Here is a 14509-nt window from a genome sequence, read left to right as displayed (position 1 = left end):
TAGCTTGCAAATTGGGTTGAAATCATTCTACATTCAATCTAAATGCTGCTTTTTTAGACCGTTTTATAGTATCTTCTTGTTCAGGTCAGTTATGATTGGTGCTTCTGAGTTACAACATTAGAGGGGTGTATTCTTCACAGGCAATTTGTACCTCAAATTATGTACTGTATCATGGCTCAAAGGTCCTTGAGATTTTGTCAAAAAAATGGCTTTGAACTAGAATGTGACAATGCATTTATGCTATTGGATAAACAGTATGCAAAAATATAATATAATCAAGAAACCTGAAATTACTGGCTCCTTAGAGGAGTCTGACGTTGGTTTATTTGCGTAGAAAACATCTGAAAAACAGAAATGGAGAGCCATGTGGTCTTAACCAGACAGGGTCCCCAGAAAGTGATTCGACTTCTGGCTGACACAGTTACAAAGTCACTGATACAGCTTCTGGTCATTGTCTGTGTTTCTGACCAAAAAGGCTGAAGTCTCAGGGTGTCTGTCCCTCCTTGTCCTTCGACCCCCGAGCTGTGTCACCTCTCGTTGGTGATGATGACGGACGTGCCGATGTAATGAGGGATCTCCCTGTGGATCTCAGGGGAGGAGCTGGAGGCGGGGCTTTGGCTCTTGTAGTCGTAAGAACCCATTTCGTCACCACGGTAACCGTAGCTGTCTGTCAAGTGGCCGAGGGCAGCATAGGGCGGGGCCTGGAAGGAGCTGTGTTTGGCCAAGACGTGGTGGAGGTTCAAAGACACGTACGGAGCCTGGGTCGGAAGGCCTACCGCAACTCCCATCCCAACTCCAACCCCCATCCACATCCTCCTTTCCTCCTCCCCCGCCTCAGGATCCAGCAACTTGGGGCTCCCCCGCTCCCCATTGCTGTCCGTGTGCTCCAGGGGGCCGGTGGCACTGTGGCTGTAGGGGGATTCCATCATACACAGCCTCCTGCGCTGCTCCAGGACCACCTGCATGGGGAAGGGTTGGCCCAGGCCATGGAAGGACCGGGACTGCTCGCAGCTCACCTTCCCCAGCACAGAGCTACTCAGCAGGGGACAGGACACCGGCTTCTCCCCTCCTACACAACCACTCCCCTCGGAGGCCTTGTGGAGGTAGTCTCGACTGAACGGCAGCTTGCTGTCCTCTTTAGTAGCCTGTGACTGGGAGTGCAGGCGGTCCTCTGTGGTCTTGCTCTGGCCAAGCGTGTGATGCTCATAGGGCTCTTCCTTGAACCTGCTGTTAGGGCGCGGGGTTGAGCAGCTGGAGAAGCCATCATGAAGGGGCTCGCAGGGGGGGTACCTCCTGCTCGCCGTGGGGCCTGCCGTGGAGAAATTAAACTCTACGGTGAGATTCAGACTAAAATGCTACAGTGAAACTGAGCTAAAACGCTATCTTGAGAATGATTAGGGTTTAACAGTGACATCAGAGGAGCAGGGAAGTGAGCAGTGCAGCATACACTGCGTTTCCCCAATGCTACAGTCAGCAATGATTTTTCATGTTTTTCATGAACATGTCTGACCTGAGAACAAAAAGGGAAAAGGCGTAAAAGATAGAGCACTTTAAAGTGACAGTTCACCTTTTCTAAGTTTTAACTTATTTTCAACTTCCCTAAGGTGTTGTTTCCTCCAAGCTGCTTCTAAATGTGTTAGATGGTTATTTAGCAACATCCAGAATTTCTGTGCAAGCATTTTTTTGGAAAATATAGCAATGCTACTGGAAACCTGATCGTATCAGTTAGCAGTGCATTCAAAAGCATGCAGAAAGAGCTCTGCGTTCCTCAGTTCTGATTTGGAAGCCCCATGCTTTTGAGCCAGAGCCATACCTGAATATGCTGCTGTGGTGGCTGTAGTAATGGAGCACGATGCAGCGAATGGTCTCAGGGTGTGAGCAGGGTTAGTACCATGGTGGATTTTGGCGTTGGCACAGCTCCACCGCCCCTCGCTCCCTCGACCCTGCAGGGAGCTGAGCAGCTGCTGGGCGGCCAGGCCAGGGGAAGACGGGGATGGTGAGGCGGAGGAAGAACCCTGGGTGTGTCGCAACCTCCTCTGGGAGTCTGTGTGGGGTAGGTGTCCATAGGGGTAGGGGAAGGAGAGGCCATAGGGGGCGCTGCTACTACACAGGACCTCTCCAGCCTCTGGGCCTCCAGAAGGGCCTGAGATCTGCCCGTGACAGGGGTTCAGGGGGTAGGGGGTGCTCTCCTTCCAACTTCCTCCCTGGGGGGAGCAGTCCAGCTTGTCTGGGTGGTAGGTGCTGTTGGGCTGGAGGTGGAGACAGTAGACAACAGATTATGGTGGTGTTGTTATTTTTTAACATAGACAGTGTTGTGTACAGTTCATTTGTCAAGCTAAGACAAAGAATCAAGTCCTACTTGTTATATTTTTGGGATAACTATGAAGAGGATATTTCATGAATTTTCAAAAGGAAAGTTACTGATTGTGAATACAACGCAAAAGGTCATTGCGTTGAGGAGTTTGCAGTGTCTCCTTTTTTTCCAAGCTGGATAAAGCTATTCATCCTGATATCTTAGTACGCGTGAAAGTACAGGTACAGTATGTAGTGTGTACTACACTGCATATGAACTGTATTAGTAACCCAGTGTGAGGAGCAGTAGTCTGTAGTACCTGAGGGTAGGGGGCTGTTTTCAGTTTGCTCTTGATCTTGACTGCTTTGGTTTTGAGTTGTTTGCGGAGGTCCTGAGAGGAGGCCAGGCCACTCTTAAAGGCTAAGATGGGTTTGGCCGCTCGACTCTGCTCCTGAGACAGCTGCATGTCTTTATACTCTACGTCCCTGAGGAGGGACATATACATACAGCACAGAACAGCTTGGATTAGCATCTCACACATGTTATATCCTCCACACGTCAGCCCTGCACTACGCTTGGCCAACACATACTTTATCCTCAGGAAAGAAGAGCGCTCCATTTCGTACTATGTAACATACACAGACAAACCGGGGGCATCACCTTACAAATTAGCCTGTGTTTCAAACCCAGACCTTTTGCCACAAAATGTCCAAGACTATTAAATGGAAGTGTTTTAGGGAGTGATTCACCTGTCACAGCCCCACTCAGGTCAAAGGTGAAAGGTGAAAGGGGAAAGTGTTGACTCACGTGAGAACGTAGTTGACGCTGACGATGCAGTGGGGTCTGGATGAGCGGCTGTTGTGGACGATGGTGGCGTAGCTCTGCACCCACACCCAGCCCCCGTGCTTGGACAACATACGGTAGTACTTAGTGGTGACCTGCCCTTTCACCAACACTGCAGGAGAAAGGGGGAGAGAGAGAAATATTGGGGTGAGAGATAGATCAAATCACAGACTGGACAGTGCCTGAATAAAAGATTGAAAGACAGAAAGAGAAGTGCACATAGCGATGGAATACAAACAGAATGCTTGGGAGAGAGTGCCAGCAAAAGGCTGAGTTCCTTTGACAGGCGTGACTCATTAATACTGTATCATTTTTATTCTCCTCTTGAACCTGCATGCATATTCTGTGAGAAACTCCATAGCTGCCACTTATAGAAATCCTAACCCTCTCAAAGAGAGTGTGGGTTGTTTAGTAATAAGAGTCTCAATGTGGCCACAGAGGGGGACTGACTCACAGAGGTGGTGAGCGAAGCGTAGATGGAATACGTCACAGCCGTGCACGTGGTGGTACAGCGTCTTCTCAATCAGGTCCTGGGGTTCGTATCCTGTCAACTCAGCCACCCTTGAACCAAAGGTCAGGGGTCAAAAGTAAAACATTTGCAATCATGATGTTCAAATCCTTTGTTGTGTTTGTATTTTATTTTGTATTTCCTTTTTTTGTCTAATTGTACATTTGTTTGTTTCATCCCTCCCTCCTTTCCTTCCATACCTGGAGTCCAGGAAGATGAGCTTGAGGTCCAGGCTGGCCCTGAACATGAACATATTGCTATGGAGCTTAATCTCTGTGATTCCACTGGGAGGCAGGGAGTGGCCCACCGCTACCAGGCCCACGATCTGATAACACGTGTCATACAGCGCCATGTCCATCACGTACTGACGGATCTTCAAATAGCCACTGCAATGGATCACCTGGGAAGCACAGAGATGAGAGGGGCTATACACAGTGATATAGAGATAGATACAGATACATGCATGTACATAGATATAGCTAGACAGAGTCTTTACACCTTGCCTTAACATGTGTCCTGAATGTGGTTTTGTGTCCAAATTTAGGTAGATCTGAGAGATAGATAAATTGAGACACAACATTGTTGGTAATGCAGAATTCTTATCTCACTCACCCTGCAAAAGAAAGAGCAGGTTCAACCTTCAGTTTACACCCCACTAAGTGCCCCCCCCCCCCCCCCTCCACCGCTCCCATCCACCCCTCCCCTTCCTGAAACAGCTACGTGTCTAGAAGCTAAAGGGACTATTTATCTTCATCACTTCCTGTTTACCTATGCCAAAGCCGGCCTCGCCCCGGTCATTCAATAGCACTCGCCCAGTTCACACGGATGATTTATTCTACTACTTAACATAAATGGCTTGTTTATTGCCAATGTAAATTTACAGCAGATCTCCATTGCAATCTGCTAGGTGATTTATATTATATGGGGAGAGGGAAGAAGGAGGGAGTCAAGAATACAGCTGTTGCATCTAAAGATGAGGATGGTGGAGGAACGACTGTGGAGTGTCTTAGGAGAGAGGTGGTTGTCGTCGAAGATTTGAGTGGAAATGCTGCAGCTGCTGAGACTCAGACAAATAATATGCAGTTTCAAATAGTTATGCCAGTAACCAAAAGGTTTCTGGTTTGAATCACAGAGCCGACTAGGTAAAACATCTATCGATGTGCCCTTGAGCAGGGCACTTAACCCTAATTGCTCCTGTAAGTTGCTCTGGATAAGGGTGTCTGCTAAATGACCAAAATGTAAAAATGTACCTTATATCCTCCACAGGTCAGTCCTGCATTACGCTTGGCCAACACACACTTCATCCTCAGGAAAAAAGAGCGCTCCATTTCGTACTCTGTTACACACACACACAGACAGCCGAGGAGAGTGACCATTAGCACATAGACACAATAAAAACTCTTCACAGTCATACACTCACCCTGGTTAAATAAAGCAGCAGATGTGGTTAACACAAGTGTGTGTGTGTGTGTGTGTGTGTGTGTGTGTGTGTGTGTGTGTGTGTGTGTGTGTGTGTGTGTGTGTGTGTGTGTGTGTGTGTGTGTGTGTGTGTGTGTGTGTGTGTGTGTGTGTGTGTGCGCATGTGCGTGTGTCCTTACAAAAAAACATGAAAAGATTAGGTGAAAAATGTGGCTTTCGTACAGGCATGAACACACGTGATTTTCACGACTTTTCAGACACGTGTTTTGTTTCAAATACACATGAAAAATGTCACATGAGGAAAAAAAGACACGTGATTCGTGGTTTTTGGACGCATGTGTGTAGTTTCACATGGATTTTTCACGAGACATATGGTTTCCCAACAGTTCATGTGATATTATACATTTCACATGTGCTTCTGTAACTGGTGGGATTAGATCCCGGGCCTCCCACGAGTCGCAGGTGGGGCTACCTCATCAACCATAACTGACTAATGTCCGCTACACTTTCACATGTGCATTTTCGCATTTGAATGCCAATAAGGGTTGTCAAATTATTTAAAAAATGTGATCGAGTTTATTACTGCGATCACGATTAATTGCAAATTCCTAATTTACTCAAATTGAGCTGTAATTTAAGATTTCCTTATACAAAAAGCATTACATGAATATTTACATTTAGATTTTGTTCAAAGTAACATTTAGCAAAATCTGGTCAATTGACCTCAGTCAACTTGTTTTGACATCACATTGTTTATTTTTAGCTTTATAGATTATGTATTTTAGACAATGCGATAAAACAAAATTGTGCAGTAAAATGAATAACTTTGACAGCGCAAATGTCAACATGTTAAAAAGGATAAATAAGGAGACACGGCGCGCAAGCTTCTTTTCAAATGAAGAAGAGAGGCCTGCCCCTCTAGCAGTAACACTCCAAATGGATGGCTCAGAAATAAGAAATATCTTTTTTAACACACTTCAGTTATTATTCTCAGGTAGGCTAAGTTATCTTTTTACAGGATGGCATTACAGATTGTTTTATTTAACCACCATGTGGAGTTTTCTTACATGTGAAACTGAAAATGTGATTTTCACATGATTTATTTTAACATGTGAACTTGCAATTCCACATGTTTTTAACATGTGAAACCGCAAATTTCACATCTGCAATTGCAATTCACGTGAGGTGAAAACATGTTTTCTTCTCACATGTGAAAAAGTGGTGTTAACATGTGAACTCTAAATGTAATAACCTCAACATGTGAAAAAAGATATTTGACATGTGAAAATGCAAAAACAGTACTCCACTGCATGTTGAGTGCTGTTATCACATAAGGCTTAAGATGCTGCTCCTAGAGGATGTTAATGAAAACCTGCCCATCAGAGAGGCTGCCTGGGTGTTGCCTTGTATTATGTATCATGGTGCTATACGTTGAAGTATTATGTGTTCTTATAGCAGCTGCATAGATGAACTATTTGAGCTATTTGTATGATGATGTCACACTGACTGACTTCCTTCTTACAGAAGAGGTAGACCTCGATGAAGTAGCATTACTGTTGCTTACAAACATACAGAGAGTTGAGCATGCGGGAAAATTGTGATCAACTGACTGTCGATTGGGAGAGAGAGGGAGAGAAATAAGTGAGAGTGAGAAAAGGTGAGGGAGAGGAAGCGTGAGAGAGAACAAATAAAGACACAAATTTGACAGAGAAAAAAGGGAGGGAGAGAAAGAATATAAAGACAGAGATTAAATAAATCAAGTATGTTAGGCACCTTGCAGGAAGTGATGGTGGAGGGGCTGATGGGCGCTGAGCACAGCCGTCATTTCATCATGATCTGACGGGTGGATATACTCAAAAATACTGTTTCCCGTCAGCTCCACCTGACAGAAACAAATCAATCAGTCACTTCACATCAAGTTTCATCAGGCTGAGACTAGAGTAAATGGCAAGTGACAATATAGATTAGAGACCAACATATAATTTCTTCAATGACATGTAATCTCTAGCCTTATGTGAAGAAGACAGTCTTTCTGAATAGTGTTTTGAGGTCTTTTGATCATTTAGCAGGATGATACTCTGTCATTACAAGGGATTACATCATCACAGAGAAATGCCTATTGTAGGGGGACACTGACTGACTGTGTGTGCGTGTGTGTGTGTGTGTGTGTGCATGTGTGCGTGCATGCGTGAGCGTATGTGAGTGTGTGTGTGCCTGCGTGAGCGTATGTGAGTGTGTGTGTGCCTGTGTGAGCGTGTGTGTGAGCGTGTGTGTGTGTGCGTGCGTGCGTGCGTGCGTGCGTGTGTGCGTGTTAGAAGGGGGGGGGAATCTCTTGCCGCCCCTGAAATCGATCTCTGCATCCCTTTCAGCTCTGCCTCAAAGGGGGATGATGTCAGGAAACACAAGGGTTAATTTATGAAAGAGGCAATCATTTGCATGAGAACACAGAACACTGTCCAGGCCCCACTTTGATCTATTTTACCTCCCAAATTTTGGGGTGGAGTCACTCAGTGAGCGGGTCACTGCTCACCACTTCAACAACAAATTGGTTTCTTAACAGTGTGGAGTTAGGCTGGACTAATCCATGCTTTGTAGTGAGAGAGCATTTGGACTGAGCATGCTTTTTGGTGTCGTAGAAACGGTGACAAGGAATAGCATGCGAGAGCAACAAGTGAAATATGTGTGTTCAAGCACCAATGTAAGTTAATATATGTGGGTTACTGATAATAAACAGACCTTTAGATTTTACACTGGAGGATGGGTTAACCTCAAAGTAAAAGCAGAGACATTCTCAACAGACTCAAGTAATGAGTGACTTTCACTGAATTCGCTGTTGTCTCTTTCGCAGTTCATTTTAAAACAACACGGACCTTAGCCCACTATACCTCCACCTGACACACACACACACACACACACACACACACACACACACACACACACACACACACACACACACACACACACACACACACACACACACACACACACACACACACACACACACACACACACACACACACACACACACACACACAAGATATCAATAAAAGTGGATGGTCCATTTGAATAAGCTTCACAGTGTACACAGGTGTGCACTAGCAGCATTTGCATCAGGGCTGCGTGCAAGAGTGGAACATTTAGAGTAGGTGGTGGTGTTGTTTTTATAGGATTGAGTTATTGCTGTTGCTCAGCCCCCCTGTTCTCTCGAATGCTTCCTGAGCACAGCCTTCAGTGTGTCTGTCCATGCTTGCTCAGGTGAGGTATATTCAAGACATCAGCATTTCTGTTTGCTATCCACAGCTCAGTACACAATCACTTCACATGAGTGCAGTGTTAGAATGACAGTGGTTACCTACTGTAGGTTCTGGCCACTTTCAGAATCAGAACGCCCCTATTAGTAGCTAAGCAAAAATCTATGTGGACACACCCATTATAAAAAACTGCTCCATAGAATAGTACCGTTGGTCTGGCTCACCATGTCTAGGGCACCCCAAAAAATATTTTCTGTCGCTCGTTTTGGAAAGTGAACCATATAGGACGACCATATGTTCGAAGTAGAGACCCAGAGTATATGCATCAGAGACAGGACTTCAACGATAAACATTTGTTTTGAGGGAGGCTGCCGCAGACTACATTTCGCTTGATATTTTCAGTCACCACGTGTTAGATAGACAGTATCTCTCTCTGGGGGAACAGCAACTCTGAAGAAGTGGGCTTGTCAAGCAGCAAAGCCCACTCCTGAGTGATGATCACACTTCATTCTGATCATTGATGGCACCAAAGAATAGAGCCATAGGCTGTCCTACTGAAATATATAAGCCAAACCAGCAACGATACACTGCTCCTCAGTCAAACTGCATGGGCCTCAGTTAAGACAGGGTAAACAGAACAAATATTTGACACACACACACACTCACACACACACACACACACACACACACACACACACACACACACACACACACACACACACACACACACACACACACACACACACACACACACACACACACACACACACACACGTGTATGCAGACACACACAAACACACAAACATTTACACATTAACACACACGCAAAACACAAAATCATCTTGGATGTCCAGCAAAGTCGATGATGACGTTGCTCCATTTAGAAAGGCTGCAGGGAGGACCATTCTAAAATAACATCTTCAACCTGGCTAGCTTAAGTTCCAACTGCAAATACCCCCCAGAGAGACAGAAGTCAGAAGCAATAGCTAGCTAAGCTAACCTTAAATATTAGCATGAGCTGACCAACTGTTTTTTTTGTTTCCTATACCAATGCTACACTCACAGCATGAATAGCTGGACGTTTTCGCACGTCCCATATTTTTAAATGAACAGCGCCCACACACAAAGGAAGTCAACAACACCTAGAATAGACTCACCGATCATATTCTGTGACCAGTCCATGCCCTCTGACTTATCTGTGTTAGGTGAACATAGGCAACCTTAGTTTAGCATTCTGCAGCCTGTTTTACTGACTGTCAAATCAATGTTTAAACAGGCATATCAGGAGGCAGATGTCCCTTAGGTGACCTTGGTTGTGTTGAGGGAGGCAGACAGCTCGTGGCATACGCAATGGCCGCCCAGGTCCAAGATGGAGGCAGAGTTATGTCTTACCTGGGATAGGCCAAGGTGGACTGACGCTGTCTCAGAGATGTACATGATTTTGCCATCTGAAGCGACAACGAATACAAAGCCGTCCAGAGTCTGGGGAATGAAACATGGGTTAGACCCGAAAATACACTGTTCCATTTGCATTAAAAAAAATGCATAGAAGGTCACTTAGAATTGTATTTTATACATTGCATTGTGATAGTTATAAATCAGCATATGGGAGTCTGATTAATAATGGGTTTTATGTCTACTCTTTTGTAATGTCTTTAAAAAACACACTCATTCTAATTTCTATCACATCTGGCTCTAATCATGACATGAAATCTATTACAAATTCTTGGCAAAGCCTACACATGAATTCCATAGCAAAAACATTTAAACAGTGCATTTTATCAAAATAATCAACTACATTTCCTCTTAAGAACTTGACAATTTTCCTAAATGCATATAATAGTGTTATACACATCTAAGCACCACTCTGCTCCAGGGTTCTATATTTACGATGTATATTTTTGCACTATACATTTACCTTGAATCAGTGTAGTATTTACTGTTATAGATTTGTTTTCTATTTCTGTTTACTTATGTGTGTTGTATATTGTCTAGTGCAATTATTGTCTTGCATATAATCTTATTGATAATATTGTGTTGTATTTACAGTATGTTGCATATATACTGAGTATACCAAACATTAGGAACACCTCCCTAATATTGAGTTGCCCCCCCCCCCCCTCCCTATTGCCCTCAGCACAGCCTCAATTCGTTGGGGCATGGACTCTACAAGGTGTCGAAAGTGACTCCAATGCTTCCCACAGTTGTGTCAAGTTGGCTGGATGTCCTTTGGGTGGTGGACCATTCTTGATACACACGGGAAACTGTTGACTGTGAAAAACCCAGCAGCCTTGCAGTTCTTGACACAAACCGGTGTGCCTGGCACCTACTACCATACCCTGTTCAAAGACACGTAAATCTTTTGTCTTGCCCATTCACCCTATGAATGGCACACATACACAATCCATGTCTCAATTGTCTCAAGGCTTAAAACCCATTATTTAACATGTCTCCTCCCCTTCATCTACACTGATTGAAGTGGATTTAACAAGTGACATCAATAAGGGATCATAGCTTTGCCCTGGATTCACCTGGTCAGTCTATGTCATAGAAAGAGCAGGTGTTGTTAATGTTTTGTACACTCAGTGTATATTATGTGGCATTTATTGTGTTACATACATGTAATTGTGTTGTGTATATTGTATTATATATCTGTGTTGAATATATCCCACCTGCAGTAGATGGGAGCCCAGTTCCTTAGCCATGTTGTCCAGAGGGCTGATTCTGGTCGGCTGGCCCCAGGCCTCCCCCAGCCCTGTGGAGGAAACACACAACAGGCTTAGAATACATTACCTAGAGCTGCTTCCAGGAGAAGAGGACACTATGAAGGGGACACAAGATATAGCCTTACATTGTTTTTCTTCCTGGTCTGATCGGATACTGCAATTTCAAGGGTAAGGGTTTATGTCTATGACTCACATAGCTCTGCCTATAGGCTGTGTCTGACTTGGACTATAACTTTACTAATGCGATCACAGCCTGCAAAAGGCCATTCAGGCATCTTTGGCACTGCCACATATAATGCAGAGACACACATACTAAGCTATTGACCCAATGCCTTCTACGCCAAAAGAAAAGATGGACACCAGCCAGCCTTAAAGGGTACATAAACCATGACAGATATCCCTTGAGATGCTGCTCATAATAGTTTGAGAAGTATTGAGCCTTGTAATGTATACAGTGCCTTCAGAAAATATTCATACCCCCTTGACTTATTCCACATTTTGTTGTGTTACCAGTCACTAAGAACAAGATACATTTTCCCTACAGTCACTCTCCCTCGCTGTGATTTCATTTGGCTATTATATGCTTTGATCAGATACTAGGACATGCAAATAACATCTGTGTGTTTATACTCAACATGTCTGTTTGCAGATGAGGCCAGCAAATTGTGACTTGACAAAATCACCCCTGAAATGTTTTTACAGATCCATGTTTTAAAATAAAGTGTTAGTAACATTTCAGAACTGTCATCTAAAATTATACAACTTTAATTTGAAATTGACTATGATGTGCGATAAAGTTGAATATTAGCATGCCAGGTTAGTCCATCATATACATTTGTAGCAGGGTGGAATTTGTAAAATGCTGTGAAATCAATAGCCAATTACACTTGTTTCATAGTCTGGGTTTTCTCAGAAAAACATACCATCACCCTACATTTTCTCAATGTAAACGTATACTTTGATTTGATTTGAGTGCTTTGATTTGACTGAGAAAACTGAGAAAATATGAAAAAAATATTGCAATAGCCAAGTAGTCTAACTGACAACAAAATATTTTTCAAGAATGTTTTGGTCAAACATTCAGAGTTAACAGCTCACGTTTTTTACTGTTATATTTTCATACTTTCACCATCAATATCCATTTCCTATGATTCCCTGTGTCTTGATTAGACGTCAGCTAAAGGATTAGGTGATGTGCAGGACAGGCCTTTTCCGGATCTATAGTCCCAAATAACGATAAGTGGCAGCGACAGAGACGTTTCACCTGCGCGGAAATGTCAGAAATGTGTTTTCTTATTATTTATGAACATTTTTTAAAGAACTACCTCAAACTAAAATACATTCTTTGTGCAATTTGCACATTTTGCGCATGGAATACACGAGATAAACATGCATAATTGGAATGAGGTGATAGGCCTATTATATTTAACGAACTTTTGCGCATCATAAATATTGAAATCTGCCAAAGTTTCTGATTTCCCAGAATAGTTATTTGCAAAATAAGATTACACATTAATTTGACAAATGTGAGGGAGAGTGGCCATTGAAATAGACTCGTTGGACGGCGGTCACATCTTTCTCAGTCCAAGGATGTCGGGAATTAAATTGAGACTCAGACAATATTCAATAGGCTACATCTGATGTCAAAAGAGAACATAAAAACAAAAAATGTATGGCAGACTGTATTTTAGCCGAGGTCTACTTAGGCAAGGATACTGTCTACAACTAATTAAAAAGTTATATTTCGTTTGAAAGAATGTAATTAAGGTGAAACAACCCTATCTAATTATATATGCTATAACCAAAGTGCTAAACTAAAATGTATCTACAATTTAAAACACAGGCCTATGGTCTGTACTTTTGAAATAGCCAGCAGATATTTGCCTACTTCATCTATATAATTTATTAGTCCCAATTTATAATTCATATTCTGTTTTGTTGTGTAGCCTATAGTGTTTTGTAATATTGTTATACAGTGTATTTCTTTATTTGATTCCACAAGATATCACACTTTTTATTAGTGAAATGGTCATAAACTGAACTACTCAAATCCAGAACTAACGGGTGGCCCTTAGTCCGTGTCTTTAAGGTTTCTGTGACTTTATGAGTGATGACAGACCAATTCTATGAGAGGAAGAGGGCTGTTTTCCTGGGGTTTAGTCTGTCGAAGTGTTAGTTTTATTGACCATAATTGGATGATTTATCATAAATCATAATCTAGAGCCTCGTGTTTAGGAGTGAAAACATAAATCATGCAAACAAACTTGTAAAATAAGTCATTTTATTAATTGCATGACCAGGTGGGAAAGGGGAAAGTTGGTGACACTTATAATCACACTTTTACGCACACATGGTCACCGTCACTACCCACCTGTATATTGATATTTATAATTTGTATAGCACGTATTTTACTGGAGAATAATTTTCGAAATAAAACTCAAATTGTATATGGGAACATTAACTTTGGGAAGTGAAAATGGAAATCTACATTACTTCGAAAATGTGATTATATTTTGGACATATGAGTGTCCTGCTGCGCTCAAAATTAACATGTATTTAGTTATATTTCCTGACCCGTTTTATGGGTATTTGTTAGAACCATAATACAAAGACCAATATTATGTTTCGAGAACTGACATGTTCCTCTTCTCTTGAAGACATAATTATGATTAATCTTTCAACTGATAGTGGTAGCATAACTCACCATCTGGAAACACGGCTCTCATCTTCAGGTAACTGGTTGTCAGCCGAATGATTGAAGCCTTATCCAGTTGTGATGTGATGGCCGAAGGTAAAGGCAGTAATTTCGCCAGTTCATAAAATTCTCCATTTTCTTTCTCTCGTCTCGTCTTCGCTGCATTCTTGGACTTTTCCTTCATCGCTGACTGATGTAAAGTAATGCCTGTTGCATAACAGAACACCTTCCTCTTCGCCCTCAACACGTAGATTTAGCCTTTTTATCTTTGAATCAGAAAATGCACTTAACAATTAGATAGAAGCATAACGATATTGCAGCATATTCATTCTCATTTCTTGAACGATCTACACGTGAAAAATAGTTCCTCTCCTTGTAGATTCCAGATACGTGCATGTTCACTGAAAATTGTTACATGTAATTCGTTAAATTCAATCTAAAAACCATTAGGCCTACATGAAGATACCAAAGTTGTAAAAAAAATTGGACTTGGTCTCAAACGTTGTTTTGCGACCCGTGTGCGTAACACAATTAATGTGGTAAACAACGCTAAAGTTACCAGTGCCCTGTAATCATCTGAACGGCTTTTTCTTAGATTACTTTTCATTCAAAAGAGTCAGTGAGTACACATCTTGGGTAGGCTCCCTTTAGTCTCCAAGTGTTGGCATGAGAAACATGATGCTCTATTGAGCGATTAAACAACGGAATACGTCGACTCTGACAAACATCCCACGGATGAACGCCCCGTTTCGACAGGAATGACTCCCTTGAAGT

General features: G+C 42.7%; 1 protein-coding gene across 1 annotated transcript; it reads right to left on the bottom strand.

Moving 5' to 3' along the window:
* Positions 1 to 527: 527 nt before the first annotated feature.
* On the bottom strand, positions 528 to 13919 carry sim2 (SIM bHLH transcription factor 2). Its single transcript, XM_039006059.1, has 11 exons — positions 13745 to 13919; positions 10987 to 11069; positions 9707 to 9796; positions 6837 to 6945; positions 4895 to 4980; positions 3845 to 4044; positions 3591 to 3697; positions 3101 to 3248; positions 2613 to 2778; positions 1814 to 2249; positions 528 to 1309 (listed from the first exon to the last, which is right to left on the bottom strand). Exons 1-11 carry the CDS (start codon positions 13917 to 13919, stop codon positions 528 to 530), a joined length of 2382 nt encoding a protein of 793 aa, XP_038861987.1.
* Positions 13920 to 14509: the final 590 nt, after the last annotated feature.

This window comes from Salvelinus namaycush, chromosome 12 (genome assembly GCF_016432855.1).
Source record: "Salvelinus namaycush isolate Seneca chromosome 12, SaNama_1.0, whole genome shotgun sequence".
NCBI lineage: Eukaryota > Metazoa > Chordata > Actinopteri > Salmoniformes > Salmonidae > Salvelinus > Salvelinus namaycush.
Note: the sequence above shows the minus strand (reverse complement) of the source record. Positions and strands in the feature narration are given on the sequence as shown.

Coding starts and splice junctions, on each gene's coding strand:
- sim2 (XM_039006059.1), bottom strand. CDS start 13,919: ATGAAGGAAAAGTCCAAGAATGCAGCGAAGACGAGACGAGAGAAAGAA. Junction 4,981..6,836: donor CCACCATCACTTCCTGCAAG/GTGCCTAACATA, acceptor TGTGTGTAACAG/AGTACGAAATGGAGCGCTCT. Junction 2,250..2,612: donor AAACAGCCCCCTACCCTCAG/GTACTACAGACT, acceptor CTCCACCTCCAG/CCCAACAGCACCTACCACCC.